Source organism: Kogia breviceps, chromosome 19 (genome assembly GCF_026419965.1).
Source record: "Kogia breviceps isolate mKogBre1 chromosome 19, mKogBre1 haplotype 1, whole genome shotgun sequence".
Lineage (NCBI taxonomy): Eukaryota > Metazoa > Chordata > Mammalia > Artiodactyla > Physeteridae > Kogia > Kogia breviceps.
This window is the reverse complement of record NC_081328.1, coordinates 20,166,370-20,183,124: the sequence shown is the minus strand read 5'-3', so window position 1 is coordinate 20,183,124 and position 16,755 is coordinate 20,166,370. Positions and strand designations below refer to the sequence as shown.

The window sequence follows — 16,755 nt, the reverse complement described above, 5'->3', positions numbered from 1 at the left end:
ACGCTTACCAAACACAGTTCATACCTATTTTTGTTTCATTTCCATAATCACCCTACCTGCACACTATTTCCACTTTACGAGGGTGAAACTGAAGCTGAGAGTAGCTAGGGAACTTAACAATGGCTCCCTAGCTGGTAAGGTTCAGAGACAGGATTTAATCAGACAGCTAGGTCTGTCTGACCCTAAGGCTATCACTCTATTCCACAGACGTCCCTGGTGTCCCTGTGGGAACTGTGCTTGAAGCAGGGAAGCCATCCTTTCCATGATTTCTCCCCAAACTCAGAGGCCAGGGGCTATAGCCAGAGGACTGGGGGTCTGGGGCTCAGGAGGGGGTAGGGGGAGAGACACGGGGGTGGGTGGGAACTAAATGGCTGAAAGGTAGACTTGGGGTCGGTGTAGAAATTGGAGGCGGGAAGCAGCCTCTGTGTGGTGGGCAGAAACTCTAATATTCCTTGTGCAGGATGATGTGTAGGCGGTATTCTCTGGCCATGTTCATGGTTCTTGATTGGAGATGTTTAGGGTGTGGAGACTGGAGGGTGTGGGGTCTCTGGAAGATTTTTCAGTTTCAGAGAAGGCAAATAGGAGGCAAATTATATGCCAAGTCTGATCATTTGGTAACAGCTGCCTGGAATTTTGAACTGAAAAGGCTAAGTTGAGGCTCGTTGGGAAAAGGGGCTGTGCTTGATTGGGGGTCGCTTCCACGGGGGCCAGGGTGGGAAAGGGGGCATGAGTTCGTTCCACATCTACGCTACCCTTACTCTCTATTTCCAGCTCCCCTTTCCATATAGGCTTTAACTGTCTTCATCAAATCTTCCCCCAGGAATCCTGGGGGTAGAGAAGAGGACCAGAAAAGGCACAGCACTGCATAAGAGTTATGCTTGAGATATTGGCTTTGTTGATCACAGGTAGGGAAAAGTGACCAGACCAATAAGCTTCCAAGAAACTTCAGACCCAGAGAGGGAAGAGCTTGGCTGCTGAGGTCCCTTTGGGCTCCCTCCCCGACTTGCCCGTGTCCTTACTGTGTGAGTTCTGCAGCTGCGTCACAGCGGCCATGAAGGGCTGCTGGGCCATGTGGCTGCCCGGGCTCTGCTGCATGAGGGGCTGCTGGTGAGAGCTGTGCAGCTGCTGGGAGAACTGGACGGGCTGCAGAGCTGCCAGGCTGCCGGCCACACTGTTGATGACAGGGACGCTCTGAGCTTGGGAGGAGTTGAGGCCTGTGGGAACAAGAGGGAAGATTAGAGATGGCTTCAGGGAGGAGGACAGGTGAACAGATGTGAATGGTCATCAGTGGAGCCCCTGCTATTTGCCAGGCACTGGGCTGAACGTGTTATGCAAGAGACTGCACAGAAAGCAATCTTATAGACCCATCTTATAGACCATAAAACTGAGGCTTAGAGAGATTAAGTTGACTCACTCAAATTCCACAGCGAGTTGTGGACGCAAATGGGTTTTCAGCAGATCTGACGGGGACCTGACCTGAGCGTCTCCCAAAGCTGTCCTGTGACCTCCCAAACTTCGCTCCCTTGAGGTTGCAGGGCCCTATGCTTGCCTGCTCCATCCACGCCCGGCTCTGAGGGAGCAGAGTTAAAGGCGGCCACACTAAGGCGCAGATTACTGCCCAGATACGTCTGTCCAGCAGGGGGCAGGAGTGTGCAGGGACCCACATTTGGATAAAAAGCAAACCCCCCTCCACAGTCCTGGAGGTATGGAGCCCGAAGCCCCTCATTTAGCGGGCTGTGCAAACCCCGAAAGAGGTCAGATGGTCATTCTCTTGACTGGAACACAGAGGGGATAAAACACTGCAACTCAATCAGTCTATGAAGCGGGTGTATCTTATCTGGCAGCACAGGGCTGGTGGCATGAAAAAGACCAGGTATTAGAAGGAGTAAGCAGTAAGTTGAAGGTTGGCAGTTACAGTCGGTGTTGCTTTCGGTTCCGGGAGGATGAGGGCCTCCGTGGTTCTGTACTGTGTCTGTATCCTAAGGTCTCTTTAGAACTGGGGCCGGCACTGCAAAGATCAGGTCCCTGGTACCCACCCTCCATCGGCTCCCTGGGCGGGACTCTGGGGAAGGCATCTGAGGCAGGGTGGAAGTGGGGGTGTGAGGGTCAGGGGAAAGACACCCCGACCTCTTTCCTGGAGCTGCCGAATTTCCTTTGACCTCGCTTTCTGGGAAGTGGGGGGGAAGAATGCCACGAAGAAGGAAACCCAGAGAGAGGTCTCTTTTAGGCAAATGAGGAAAAGACACCTAGAGAGCCTTTCCTGAGATGGAGAGGGTTCCATAAGCAGGTTCACGGGAGGAGGCAGTGCTCTGTGGCGATAGCACAAAGACCTCAACAACTGCCTGCTCAGAACCCAGCTGCTACTGCTGTCAGAAACCTAAAAGGTGAGACCAATGAGCAGAAGGGAAGAGGAATAAGCCCCCTCCTGGCTCTCCTGGCTGGGACTGGGGAGGTGGGGTCCTCTGAGCACTCAGAAGAGTGCTATGTCCAATTCCCCAGGGGTTCAGCTACTCCTCCAGGCAGTGTCTCACCCGATACCATGATCTCCTGTTTCCCTTTCCTACCTTCTGCGTAAGGTCTCGGTACCCGAGGAAGCCCCATCCATGGGTTTGCTGTTGTCTCCCCGAGCTCACTGCCAGTGCTCTTTTTGGGAAATCTTTGCCCAGAGAAGCGCATTATGCTGTCTAGAGTGGGTGACAGTGGAGGGCATACTTCTGCAACCTGCCTGTGTTCTAGAATCATCCTGGGGAGCACTTTAAGAAATATACATTCCTCGGCCTCACCCATGACTTAATGAGTCAGACACTTTAGAGGTGAGGCCCAGGAATTTTATTTTCAACACAGTCTGTGACCCTGATGTGCCTCAATTCCAGGATGGAGAGCCACTGATGTCATTCGAGCTCCTGCGGAGTGTGACTCTTGGCCTTTCCATCTGTTTTCTGGGCACTGGTTCCTGCTTAAGAAGCATGTTATCCAGTCCAGTAGGTGAGTAGAGAACGAGGAATTGGCACTGCTGGGTAATCTGTTATCACCTTCTCCCTGGGCCTCTGCAGTCGCCAGGCAGGGCCCACGTACTCAACAGGACAGGGGTCGGCTATTCCTTGCCCCCAAACTCATCTCTCGGTTTATTGGCCCGCCGTGTGGAGAGCGGTACAAGCTTGGACTCGGTAACTGATTCTTCATCCTGACGCTCCATGGGGTAGGACCACTGCATCTCAGCCACGTTTTCTGGTGGCCCTCACCACGCTTGAAGTACACACACACCCTTCTAAGGTCAACGTACTCTGGTGTGTGTCTGCAGCAGGAGATTAAGATTATTGTAAGAAGGTGGAGAAGTATGGGTGAGAAAAATTAGGAGGAACAAAACAGAAAAATAGGTAATAGCTCCAGGGGAAATTTTAATTCAGATAGTGCCTAAGAAAATATATAACTGTGTGTGTCAGCCAAAGCTGGACGCGTGAAGAGAGAAGTTCAGTGGGACAGCTTGTGTATCATTTTGGTTGTAAAAATATAGGTGGGATATCTTATCCGTGGGCCTTTTCAAATCTTCTAGAAGGTAAGCAAGCTGGTTTCAGTTATCCTATCTCATTCTCAAACCCTGGTGTTAGCGTGGTTACCATATTCCTGGAGAGGGCCCGGTGAAAAGGCGGCAAATTTTAAGTATTTTATTTTGTGAGTTCTCTAAAGGCTTCTCCTTTCCCACTTCCCTTTACAAAACTCAGTGGGGAGGGCACCAATCTCCCAGCTGCTGAGGACAGAGAGCGCCACACTGATTCATTCAGTAAACGCCTGTGTCTCCTAGCGGCCTAGCCCTGTTTGGCCCTCAAGGAGAGCACAAGTCCTTCTCTTCAGAAGTGATCTGAGTTGCTACCCTGACTAGAGATGGTTTAGGGAGAGAGGCGATCCCCAGGGTGAAAGAAAGATAAGCAACGTACTGCCCTTAGATCTTTCCCGAGACTTCTCAGGGATGTTTCCCTGGGTCACAAGGAAGACTTGGCCTGAGCTGGTACCGTAAGGCTGAAATATGCTGAATACTCATGAACATCATTACTCCGAGAGAGACATCCACTGGTACAGCCGTATCAGCCTTCCCATGCCCTGAAATGGCCCATCTGCGATGGATGGGGACAGACTCTCCGTGGGATGTGAGCTGCTGGGGCTGGAAGGACCTGACCCCTCTCCCTGTCTTCAGGCCTGGGCATACACTACCTATTTCTCCTTAAATCTGTCAAGGCTCAGAGATGCTGTGACAGTTTCCTGCAGAGTTCCTTCTCAGTTATGTTTTCACCGTGGGCCAAGGAGGTCTCGTTCGACCACACAAAAGTCCCCTTTAAGAAGCAAGCCCCTCATGTCTTGCTCCATCTTGGCCAACACAAAGAAACATCAACACAACCCAACCTCCTGGAAAATCCACCACATTCTTAGGGATAGGAAGGAACACCAGACAAAAGTATAAGCTACAATATTATACATACTCATGCTTTATCGATTTACAGGCGCGTCTACACACACGGTCATTGGATTGCCTCAGCAACCCATTTTACAGATGAGGAGACTGACCCTCATAAAGCTTCAATGATTTGACCCACAATGCACAGCTGGTGAGCTGTGACCAAGATTCAACTCCGTTCCATAATTTTCTCTTATTTCAGGCTAAACAATCCAAACCTTGTTGAGGAGAGAAATAAGGAAAGAAACGAGTTGAATCAAACCTACAAGTGGTGGGTGAGTTTTAGGGGGATCTTCTTTAGTTCTCCTGTTTTTGTTTTTTTTTTTAAATCAGGTGGACTCATTTCCCATGCTGCTTCTCCCTGCCCCCAAGTTTTCTGACCAAGAACAGAGCTTACTTTGTGCAATGGCCATGACTCCAGAGAGGGGGGTCATGATGAGGTTTTGAGATTGCTGGGGATTGTGGTGCGACAGGCTGTGGATATTCGTCAAGGTGCTGACCGGGGGCAAACCTCCTCCTGAGACTGAGATCTGCTGGAGAGAAAAATACAAGAGCATCGTGAGCAGAACTGGGGTTACAAAGAGCAGGGTCCAAAATGACGTGGCTTAGCAATTCCTTGGCACGGCTAATTCACTGGTTCATTCAGTCATTCATTAACAATTATTAAGCACCAAGTGAGGGATAGGCACCATTCTAGGTACAGAGGATGGAGTGGTAAGTAATATGGACCATAATCCCTTCCCTCATGTGCCTCTGTTTGTTGACTACCTTTGAATTACTAGCTTGCCTTAGAGATTCCTCAGCCCATGTGTATTATATGATTGTCTCTGGCTCACGTTGAAAGTATCCTCTGTTCTGCTCTATGCCCTCTATATTATTGGTGCTAAAGACACGTGATTGCTAAAAATAGTAGCTGAAGAAATGCCCTGGGATTCCCTAGCGTAGCAGATTAGGGCCCAGGCAGGAGCACAGGGGAGCTTTCACTGAGTACAGGTTCTAGGAAGCACTGCTCATGCATTAACTCACAAACCTCACTATAGCCACGAGGCAGATACTCCTGCCATTCCCATTTCACGGATAAATAAACTGAGGCTCAGAGTAGTTGTGCATGTTGCCTGAGATCCGACAACTAGTAAATGGTAACTCTTGTATTCAAGCCCAAGTCTGTCTGACTCTAAAAGTCAAGTTCTCACTTTTTACAGAAGACTTTTCCCCGACAATTATTACTAAGGTTTTTCCGGGGGAGATCAGCCATTATTGGGCTTCTCTACTTTCCCCAAATCTCTACTATACATTAAAAAAAAAAACAACTTTTTTTTTTGGCAAGGAGCTACTATTGTAATGACAAAGCTACTAAATGAGGCTTGGCTCCAGGTACCCCTACTCTGTTTCACCATTATATTTTAATGACAGATTAGTACGAGAAACCTACTGAGTTTTGTGTATTTTTATCCAAAGCCACTCTGAATCCTTTTATCTATTCCTAATAGTATCTTTTCCTTATTGATTGTCTTCATTTTCCCAGTGTATATATAACGGCATCACAGGCATATAATGCTAATTGGGTCTCTTCCTTGCTAGTGCTAATATGTCTACATGTCATATTGCATTGGTTAGAATTTTCCCAGCAGTATTAACCAGTAACAGAGGTAATAGGTGCACTGACTTTAATTCTGTATTATCAGAAATGCTTCCAATGTTTCCCCATTAATTATAAGTTTTCAGTTTTTTACACACACACACACACACACACACACACACACACACACCACACATACACACATTTTTATTCATGATAAAGTAGTTTACTATTTATAGTTTTAAAATAATTTTTTAAAGTATTACTCAGAAAGGACTGTCCCCCCTCACTCTGAAATAACTCAGACATTCTTGATGGCGTCAGGAATGCTGACAGGTGGGTTAGGGTTGGGATACATACATCAGATGTTTGAGTCGCCCATTCCGTCTTCCTTCCCTTGTGACCCAGAGCTTCTTAGACTATAGGTCTCACACCAGCACCCAGGGGGGAAGACACTATCTCCTGCCTGCCCTTCTGACCAACCCCAGAGCTTCCAAGGTGAATTTGAAAAAGAAAGAAAGAAAAAACCAAACAGGTTTGTTTGTGTTTTTAGAATGAGCATCAAGACATGAGTTAGGGGTCACGTGACCAAGAAGGAATTCTGACCACATCAAACAAGAGAAAACCAGCTTGTTTGCTGGACTTGTTTTTCAAAATGTCAGAGTCATTAAAGAAAAAAAAAAAAAAAAAACTCAGTGACCTGCCTTCAGACTTCCCCTGAGTAACGCAGTTCTTTGGAGAAAGTCAATGGAGTGACAGTAATCTCTGACATTTCAATGTCTGGTTTTAATGATGAAAGAGAAACGTGGGTGCTAATGATAAAAACAATTTCAATGTGAATGGCTTTAGCACCTGTAAAGTGCTTTCACTGATTGTCCTCAATAGTTAATGACACACATAGGGAAGGCATTATGATTATTGCTCTATGGTACAGATTAAGAAACTGAGCCTCTCTCAATGTCTCGTAATAACCTACAATGGAAGAGAATGTGAAAAAAATACATATATATATATTTATATATGTAGAACTGAATCACTTTGCTGTACATCTGAAACTAACACAACATTGTAAATCAACTATATTTCAATAAAAATTTTTTAAAAAAGAAAAAGAAAGTGAGCCTCAGAAGAGTTGAGAGAGTAGCTCTGTGTCACCGGACTAGTGAGCAAGGAAGCCAGAATTCAAACCCAGTGTTGCTGGGCTTTAAATCCCATCCACTTACTATTTGGGGGGGCACCTTGGTCAAGTTCCTTCACACTCTAAAATGCAACCATCATCTTCTATTTGCCTTCGGGACTGATGGAAGCCAGGGAGCTGCCAAGAATATCGGTCATGATCCTCACAGGATAATCCAGAGACTTTGAATGGTATCAACGCTGCCTTTTGCAGTCCTTTGCTTTGTGCTTTACATACCTACCGTCTACGAGGTTGGTACTATTAACCCTCCTTTGCAGACAAGGAGACAGAAGTTTGGAGAAATTAAGAAATGTGCCCAAGTGGTACAGTGGCCACGAAGAGCAGGTGATCTGCCTCCAGGCCTGAGCTTTTCACTATTAAGCTCTACTGCTTTGATACTGTGAAAGCATCCAGCATGTGCTTTTCTAAAACACAGGGTTCAACACACACAGACTGCAATCCGAAACCTGGCCAGCTCTTTGTGGACGCATGCCATTTGGGCATGGGGTGGGGGCCCAATAGAGCAAAAGAAAGCTCAAATGGATCACCATTATTTCCAAAACCAACCCCTGTGGGAAGATTTCAAATGCACATCCTACCACAGGTCAGCACACGGAGACTGTCTTTCCCTGGATGGGTCTTATCCCCCAAACAGCAGAGTTACAGGCAATCCTTACACCACCCTGGTGATGCAGGCGTCGTTATTCCCCATTTTCCAGATGAGGAAACTGAAGTTAAGCAACGTCCATCCTATGGCTGATAAATAACAGAACCCAAGACGTGGACACACTAGTTCCCTTGCTGCGTTATTTTTAACCATACTCCACTCCTGTCTTTGGTGGACCAAGATCTGTGATGGGCTTGTTATATATTAACCGAAAACAGACTCTTGAATTTGGGCATCCAGCGATAGTGACATAACACATGAGCCAGGGTGTTGGAAACTAGAGAAAATCTGGTCCCTGCAAACAAGCTTCCAGGTGTTTGCTAACGTTGAGGTGTGTTGTCTTGGTCAATCATCAATCCAATAACATACTGCCCATTAGGGCGCTCCAGCAGAAGAGGAAGAAAAAAAGCGTCTCCTGCGGCTGCCTTTGGAGCGCCCCGGCCGGAGTGAGGCAGTTTGCCTGTTAGGAGGAAGGGCGGGAGGGCTCACAGGGAAAGCCCAAGGACCTTCAAGCAATAGGAGAGGAGACCTGTTTCCTCCGCTGGGAAGCTAAGATCTCTCCCGCAAGGCCCCCTCCTCCAGGGAAGTCTGGGCAATCCTTGAACTTCCTTGGGTCTCACAAGGCAGCCAAAGAAGAAGCTTAAGGGATGAGAGGTGGGCAAGGGGGCTGCAAAAGGGCTCCCCGAGGAGCATCTTTCGTTTCCTTTTGCAGAGACCGCTACCAGGGAGCGATCAGCTCAAGTCCCCAAACTAGAGTTGGCCAGGCCTGGCGCTCCCCTCGGATATTACACTTTGTTTTTTCCTCCAGGGAGCTGGGGACTCAGTCACCTGTTACTCACCATTCCTGTGTTGCCTACACGGCACACACGTCAAAGTCTAAAATGGCATTGGCTCCCTGCCCCCTCCTCCCCCCACCCTGCCTCTAGGTCAGACACCTCGAAGGAAGGCATACGGCTCCACCTTGAGCTTGGAAGCCAGGAACCCACGGCTCCTCCCTCCCCTGAAACACAGAGCATGACCCAAAGAATCAAGTTTTCCACGTCCTACCCTTCCTAGTGTCGTCATGCTCGTGTTCTCTCGGAAGCCGCCCTTCCCTGCTGCACTCGTGTTGCTTGAGGATTAGAACGTTGAAAATTCAACATCAACTAGTCTATTCCTCACTGGGCGGGGCTGCTCAACTGACATCTGGGGCTGGGCTGTGCTTATGGGTATAGACAACTTCATTTAGGGAGAATAATACTGACATGCACCTAACAAACACCACGATGTCATTCATTGAAATATTTACCGTCCCAAACACCATGCCTCTCGTGCTATCACCTTTGTTCCGCCAACAACCCTAGTGTTATTACTTTTTATAGATGAGAAAGAAAGAGCTAGAACCTGCCCAAGGCTACACAGCGATTAAGTGCCAGAGCTGGGATTTGAACCCGGGTCATTGTAACTTCAAAGTTGGTGTTTTCCACTCACCCTGTAAGCGCCGCCCCACCCCACCTGCCATTTTGTGCTGTGATCTTCACTGCCGTCCAGCGTCCTTCAGAACCCCCGTGCCAGAAGCTTCCCCACCTCTCGCCATCCACTCAATCCTGACTTAACTACCCTCCTTGCCAGGACCAGGGGGGTGTGAAGAGGAAGAGGGGGCTTGTTTCAAAGTGAGGTGCTCTCTGGGTTAAAAGACTGGCTTTGGAGGCCCTGGGTTGGGGGGGGGGATGAATGAGCATTTTATCAACTCAAATGTCACTGGCAGCCCCAAAACAAACAGTGTCCCACCCGCTTTGCTCCTTTATGAGGCATTCAATCAATAAAACGAGAGCAGGGCTCTGTCAGATTTATTGGCTGGGTTCAAACCGAACACCTCTTCCACCCGCCAAAGGCTGGGTCACCGGTTCTACCTTTCCGTTCCAACTCTGGACGGCCCCCATTTTCCCCTGTGGGGCTACAATGGTTCATTGTTTGAGGCAGGCCTTGTGAGAAGTTGTGTTTGTTTTGCCTCTTATCTTATCAGCTCCAGAGCTACAATGGCCCAGGTGTACTCACCATTTTACCATCAGGTGAGAGGAGATTGTGGCCCGGGTCCAGGCTGGCTGGAGAGACTTGCTGTAAAACAGACTGGCTAGTCACCATGGCGCTGTTGCCATGGTGACTGATTGTTGAGGAGGAAGTGACCTCATTGTTTCCCTGCTGGCTGTAGCGCACTCCTGCAAAACAAGGCAGACCCAACAGCGAATATTAGTGCCACCTGACCCGAGAACACTTGCTTTCTAGGGTGGATGACAAGGAAGAAAAGCTGCCTTCTTTCCCCTGTCTGCCCATGAGAAATATCAGCTGTCTTTCTCTAGGGTAGAGGTTGCATGGCCTCTGCTTGAATTCTAGAATGTAATCTCCATGAGGGCAGGATGTTTTTATCTGTTTTGTTTTGTTCATTGCTGTATTCCCTTGGTAGCCACTCAATAAATCTCTGTCGGGCTTCCCTGGTGGCGCAGTGGTTGAGAATCCGCCTGCCAATGCAGGGGACATGGGTTCGTGCCCCGGTCTGGGAAGATCCCACATGCCGCGGAGCGCCTGGGCCCGTGAGCCATGGCCGCTGAGCCTGCGCGTCCGGAGCCTGTGCTCCGCAACGGGAGAGGCCACAACAGTGAGGCCCGCATACCACACACAAAAAAAAAAAAAAAAAAAAAATCTCTGTCAAATGAATGAACGAACGAATGAACAAATGAATGGCTTCTGATTCTTGTTGCTTCAGCATAGTTCTTTCAGGATTTAGGGCCTTCTCTTTCTGGCTGGCGTATTTCTTTTGTTCTTCAAAATGCCTTCTAGAAATGTTTCCCTGGCATCTCTTGGCCAAGTAGGGCTTCAAAGCATGAGCTGACGGATTTTACAGATAGGCACTGGCCCAGCGACCCTTATAAGGGCCACAACAAAATGCACCAGACTCTGTGCACCACCGTTTTGGCCAAGCCCAGGAGGCCAGGGGGACACAGGCAGAGCAGGATCAGGATGGGGCTGAAGCTAGAAGTCTTTGGTTCTGGAACTCACATTCCTTTGGTGGGGTCCCATTTGGCTGACTTCCAGGGCCCAGGGGAAGGCGTGTCTGCTGGGAGGTGGGGCAAGCAGCATGCAGAGGCAGGAGGTGGATGCCTAGTAAACCAGTGCAGTTTGGTCTGCAAGGGAGGGGAGAACCAAGCATGTGTACAGCGCCACTGCTCTGACCCTCCCTCTCGCTCGGGAACCAAAGCGCAGGTCTGTGCTCAGGAAAGGGACAGCACGGGGCAGAGACCAGGCGACTGAAGGGGGCTGAAGGGGGAAGAGAACCTGGGCCCAGTGTGCAGAGTCAAAGTCCTGCTCGATGTGCCCATGAAACAGCCAAAGAGAAAGCCAGGGGCAGCTGAGGCATCTCACCCTCAGCTCAAAGCTGAGAAGGACAGTGTTCTGGTTTATGCTTCGGATTGGACAAAACGGTTCGGGGGAGCCTGTTCCTACCTGCAAGGGATGGAGACCAAATGCATGGAATTATTTGGAGAGGAGGGCCGACTTCTCCTTTGTTTTCCCTTTTGCCCAGTTCCCCAGGATCAAACATCACTGTATCAAGTATCCAAGTTCTGTTGGTCCGCTTGCCCCCTGCCCTGCTTCCTGCCCCACCTGGAGCCCCACCTGCTCGAGGGGCCTACAAAAGTCCCTCTCTGCACCCCCGGGAGCCAGGCAAGCTGCCCTAACCAGCAGCCTCTTATTCACGAAGACAGAGCTGGCCAAGAGGAGATCCAAGCTAGTTTTCCTTGAATTGTGCAAAGGACGTTCCCCAAGGCTGATATGACCTAGATCTTAAGAGGGCTGGGGAGAAAACAAACAAATTCTAGGGCAGGGTTCTAACCTTCAAGAGCAACTTGTTTGACTACTAAGTGGCTTGATGCATGCTCTGTGGGCTTCTTCTATGGGTTGTTTCCCCATCCTTTGATTCAAGGGGCTGCTGGGGGGCGGGGTGTTGGCAGAGGGGCAGCACTGGAATTTGGTAGTTATAGGTCTGGAGCACTATATTTTGGTGGTGGTGGGGAACAGGAACCATGAAGTTAAGAGGAAGAAAGACTTCCACGTCTCCAAACCAACACCGCCTGCCCAGTCCTGTCTGTCTTCCTCTGCACCTACCTGTAGCCCCTAGGTCTCCTCTTTACCACCCTCTACTCTATCCAGTTGGCTTAAATGAGGTCCTTTTTCTCCACTCATATTTGCCACCGGGTTCCCAGCAGGGTGCTTACTTAGGAGAAGAGAGATCTGGAGCTTGTGAGCTCAGAAGGCAGCTGGGTCCAGTAGAAAAGGGGGAGACAGATTTCAAATCAATGAAACGAAGGATTTTCTACCAAGGAGGGCTAACGGGAAGATGGTGTGCTCTGGAGCTGGACAAACTCGGGTTCCAATCCTGACTTTGCTCTTAACAGATGTGTGATCTTGGGAAAAATCACTCTCTCTCTCTCTGTGGCTGTTTCCTCTCATAAAGTGAAGAGAACGCTTCCTTAATAGGGCTAGTTTGGATTCGAGATAACATCTATAAAGCTCTCAGCAGAATGCCAAATAAATGGCAAACACGGCTAGGGATGCCGCAGGAAGGGAGCTGGTGTAGGGACGGAGCCCGAGATATTTGCCCTAAGACTCTAGAATTCTGGACAATGAACAGCAGATTCTAAGTACTGAATGGAATTACCTTTCCACGGAGAATCATTTCCAAAGAATCCAACTCTGCTGAAACCACGGATGCTTTGTCCTGGAAGCAACCTGGGAGGGGGGCCTGGCCCCTGGCCCTCTTGTTCTTGCCTTTTGGAGACACTGGACTTCACCCTGTTTTTCTCCTGCTTTCTCTGACTCCGTGACCAGCTATTTACCTCCCCAAGATGCTCTGCTCCTGAGAGAGCCGTGATAACGATGGGAGTCAGGTGTGTTTTCACCTCCCAGCTCGTCCCCATCATTGATTCAGCCTCAAGTCAAACAGACGCTCATTTTCGCCTATTTAATTTGGCTGAAGGAAGAGGGCCAGTCCTCTGGTGATCGAATCTGGGTCGTGGGGAGACTTCTCCCCTACCCCAGGCTACATAATTATTTATTTAAAAATAATTAACCAAAGATATCGGCAGGAAACAAAAGCCTTCTTTACAAGGGAGCCTGGCAGGAGGGAGGCAAGAGCCATTTGTTAGAATCCCGGCAGCATAGCCCAAGGCTGCTGTGCTTTGTAAACCTTGTTTTCTCCCCCAGCGGAACTTCATTATATGAGAAATAGAATGATGGAGCTGCTCTCTTCAAAGACAGACGGGCCTAGACCTCTGCACCGCCCTTTAAGGACCTCTGGTTAAGAGAGAGCGTCTGGCTAGGGATTAGGGGATCCCTGTTTTGAACTCAGCTCTGCCATCAGTGTATTGGGTGAGCTCTAGCTCCCTGGGTTCTCAGCCACAGGAGTGCCTACTGTGGGGAGGGGGCTATCTTCACCACACCACTCTCACCAGAGTGCGATGAGAGCTGGGCAGGAGGCTGCCCATCTGCTCCAGGTGCACCTGTAGCTTTTCCCACGAACACTCCTCTCACCAGGAATTTGGCAATCACTCAGGCTCCTGAGAGGGTGGCTGTAATCAGCCAGCCGCCTTAAAAGGGGGTGCGGAGGTGGAGGGTGGTGTATCACAAGGTCTCTGCCGGCAAGACCAGAAATTGGTGTTCTCGTTAGAGGAAGGAGAGGCCAGGTCCTTGTGTATTTCACAAACTCCGAAGAGCGCTTGAAAGGAGAACCAAAGTAGAATAAGCTCTGGTGCCAGGTGACATGGGTTTAAATCCTGGCTCTACCACATAATAGCTGTGTGACCTTGGGGGAATTACTTAACCTCCCTGAGCTTCAGTTTCTTCATTGTTAATGATTTCCATCCCTTTGGTCACTGGATGAGTTGCGGGCGTGAAATTACCCAGGCCACGCTTGGCACACGACAGTTACTCGAGACGCATCTGGTCCTCCTACTTGGGGATTGTCTTTGTCTAAAAGACATTTTTAGGAAGGCCGAGTTCACAAAACTTCATTGAGCACCTATCCTGTGCCAGACATTGTGGCAGGGAGCCTGTAAGAAGTGGAATGGCATCTTCCCTTCTCCCTTCCCCATTGCAGGCTCTGAAAATGAACATACGACGAGGGCTCTGGTTTAATAGTGACTGACTGATGATGCCAGGCTAATAGCCACAGAGGTCCCGTAGGAGAAATGACACGGCTAGAAGGTGGTCATGTACTTTCCACTCACTTCCTGGCTCAAGTCACTAACTGGCCACATCCCTATCACCAGCCCTAAGAACCACAGCAAGTTATGTCCAGCAGCAAAAGGCATCTTAGCTGGAATCTAGAGACATCCCTGAGGCCTTGCAGAGGAGGTATCTACTCTCACTTGTTCCCGGTCCTCAGCATCATGGGTGATGATGCTATTTCTGAACTCCTGACAGCACGTGGGACAGAGACACATCATTTGGTTTCTACCTAATATGACGGGTCAGAAGTGACAGAACATGAAGGAAGCTTATGGTTCCAGAAGCCAGCCTCTCCATACGCTGCCTTCCTGTACCAGCACCCAATCCAGGGCACTCTTTGCACTACTGCAGGTTGGGATTTCCTTCTAGAACAAAACTGCACCATGTCACTGTGCCATTTGGAAACCTAACACTGCTCCTCACTACCTTCTGGAAAAGCCCCAACACCTCAACGGCAGGATTGGGCCGTTGTGACTCCAGTCTGCCTTATTGGTATCATCTGTCACCACATTCCATACGGCCATGTCAGAGCCCTGCCACTCCTCACCCAGACCCTGCCACCTCCTGCCTCTGTGCCTTTGCTTATGCTGTTCCCTGTGCCTGGAGAGCTCTTCCCTTCTTCTCCATGTCCCATCTTTTTTTTTTTTTTTTTTTTTTTTTGCGGCACACGGGCCTCTCCCCGCTGTGGCCTCTCTTGCGGAGCACAGGCTCCGGACGCGCAGGCTCAGCGGCCATGGCTCACGGGCCCAGCCGCTCCGCGGCATGTGGGATCTTCCCAGACCGGGGCACGAACCCGCGTCCCCTGCATCGGCAGGCGGACCCTCAACCACTGCGCCACCAGGGAAGCCCATGTCCCATCATTTAAAAGGGCTAAATGTCACCTCTTCTGTGAAGCTCTCCTTGATTCATCCTGGTATTATCTGCTCCATCCTTTGTATTTTACATACAGTAGAGACTCTTACAGCAGGAGCTGTTCACCCTGCACTAAAATGCTCTGATGATATGTTTCCTCCTCTCTCCCTCTTAAAGAGACGGCTTTTTACTCACTAGTGCATCCTCAGAGCCTAGCAGAGGGGAGCTGATGTGTGAATATCCATTGAATGAGGGAATAAGCTCTCAGGTGCTTTGAGGATCCTTACCCCAGAGAACAAGGGAGCACCCCTTCTGGCAGAAGGAGAAAATACAGTCAGTTCTGCGGTAATATTGGTACTAACAGTGTGGATTGGTTCCAATTCTATTGATATATTAGGGAATAACTTGAGTACAACATGAATTTCATATTTGAGGGATTCAGAAATCTGCCCCCAGCTGAATGGAGCCACATAGGAATATACTACAATTGCTTTTTTTTTTTTTAGTTTTTTAAAAAATTGTAGTATAGTTGATTTACAACGTTGTGTTAATTTCTGCTGTACAGCAGAGTGATTCAGTTATACACATATATACATTCTTCTTTATATTCTGTTCTATATGGTTTATCCCAGGATATTGAATATAGTTCCCTGTGCTATACAGTCGGACCTTGTTTATCCATTCACACAGGAATACACTAAATGCACGCGCACACACGCACACACACACACACACACTCACACACACACACACTCTCTCTCTCTCACACTCTTCAAACACATACCAGCTACCATTAATTCCCTGCATGTACGGTAACCCACATCCACGCCCCACCTCACAATAACTCACCAGCTGCAACCCTTCCGATGCTCAGTTCAAGGGGCAAACTTTAGGACTTTCTCAAGGTAAAGTGCCATATTGATTGTTGTACAGTGTTTATGTATTTCTTAAGCATTTAACAGGTGTAAAACTCTGCTAATGTTTCTATTAGATTCTTATCTTTTTTAAAAGGTGTCAATGACAAAGTTTGGGAGTATTGTGCCCTTAACCCCATTTTTTTTCCCATAAGCCCTGTGGTTTTTATTGTGTGACCTTGCAAAGCACGGGTGGTTTTTATGATGGGTATGTTGGGTTCTATAGGACTGACTGTGCCCCTGTGTTCAAAGATGGAAGCAACTGCCTCCCAGGAGGACCCCAGAGAGGAGCTGCCCAGGGTGTAATTAACCACAGAAACTTTTCATAAACCCGTGCTTCAGGGGCTTGGACTACCCCATAGAGCCCTGGGTATCTAATCCAGCTCTCTATGAGCTTCAAAAAACAGCTTAGGGGTTTGGGATTAACATATACACACTACTATGGGACTTCCCTGGTGGTCCAGTGGCTAAGACTCCACATTCCCAATGCAGGGGGCCCGGGTTGAATCCCTGGTCAGGGAACTAGATCCCACATGCCGCAACTAAGAGTTTGCGTGCTGCAACTAAGGATCCCACCCGAGGCAACGAAGATCCTGTGTGCTGCATCTGAGACCCAGTACAGCCAAATAAATAAATAAGTAAATATTTTTTTTAAATACACACTACTATATATAAAAGAGATAAACAACAAGGACCTATTGGATAGCACAGGGAACTATACTCAATATTTTGTAATAACCTATAAGGGAAAAGAATCTGAAAAAAGAATATATATGTATAACCGAATCACTTTGCTGTACACCTGAAACTAACACAACATTGTAAATTAACTACACTTCAATTTTTAAAAATGGT

General features: G+C 48.6%; 1 protein-coding gene across 2 annotated transcripts in view; it reads right to left on the bottom strand.

Moving 5' to 3' along the window:
- The window catches only part of HNF1B (HNF1 homeobox B), a 53,345-nt gene that overhangs the window by 11,679 nt on the left and 24,911 nt on the right, over nucleotides 1-16,755 (bottom strand). For both annotated transcript variants that reach the window (XM_059048643.2, XM_059048645.2), the window contains exons 5-7: nucleotides 9,911-10,071; nucleotides 4,848-4,980; nucleotides 1,020-1,214 (exon numbers count right to left, since the gene is read on the bottom strand). In XM_059048643.2, coding sequence (XP_058904626.1) covers nucleotides 1,020-1,214; nucleotides 4,848-4,980; nucleotides 9,911-10,071 — 489 coding nt within the window. The remainder of the gene's footprint in view (nucleotides 1-1,019; nucleotides 1,215-4,847; nucleotides 4,981-9,910; nucleotides 10,072-16,755) is intronic.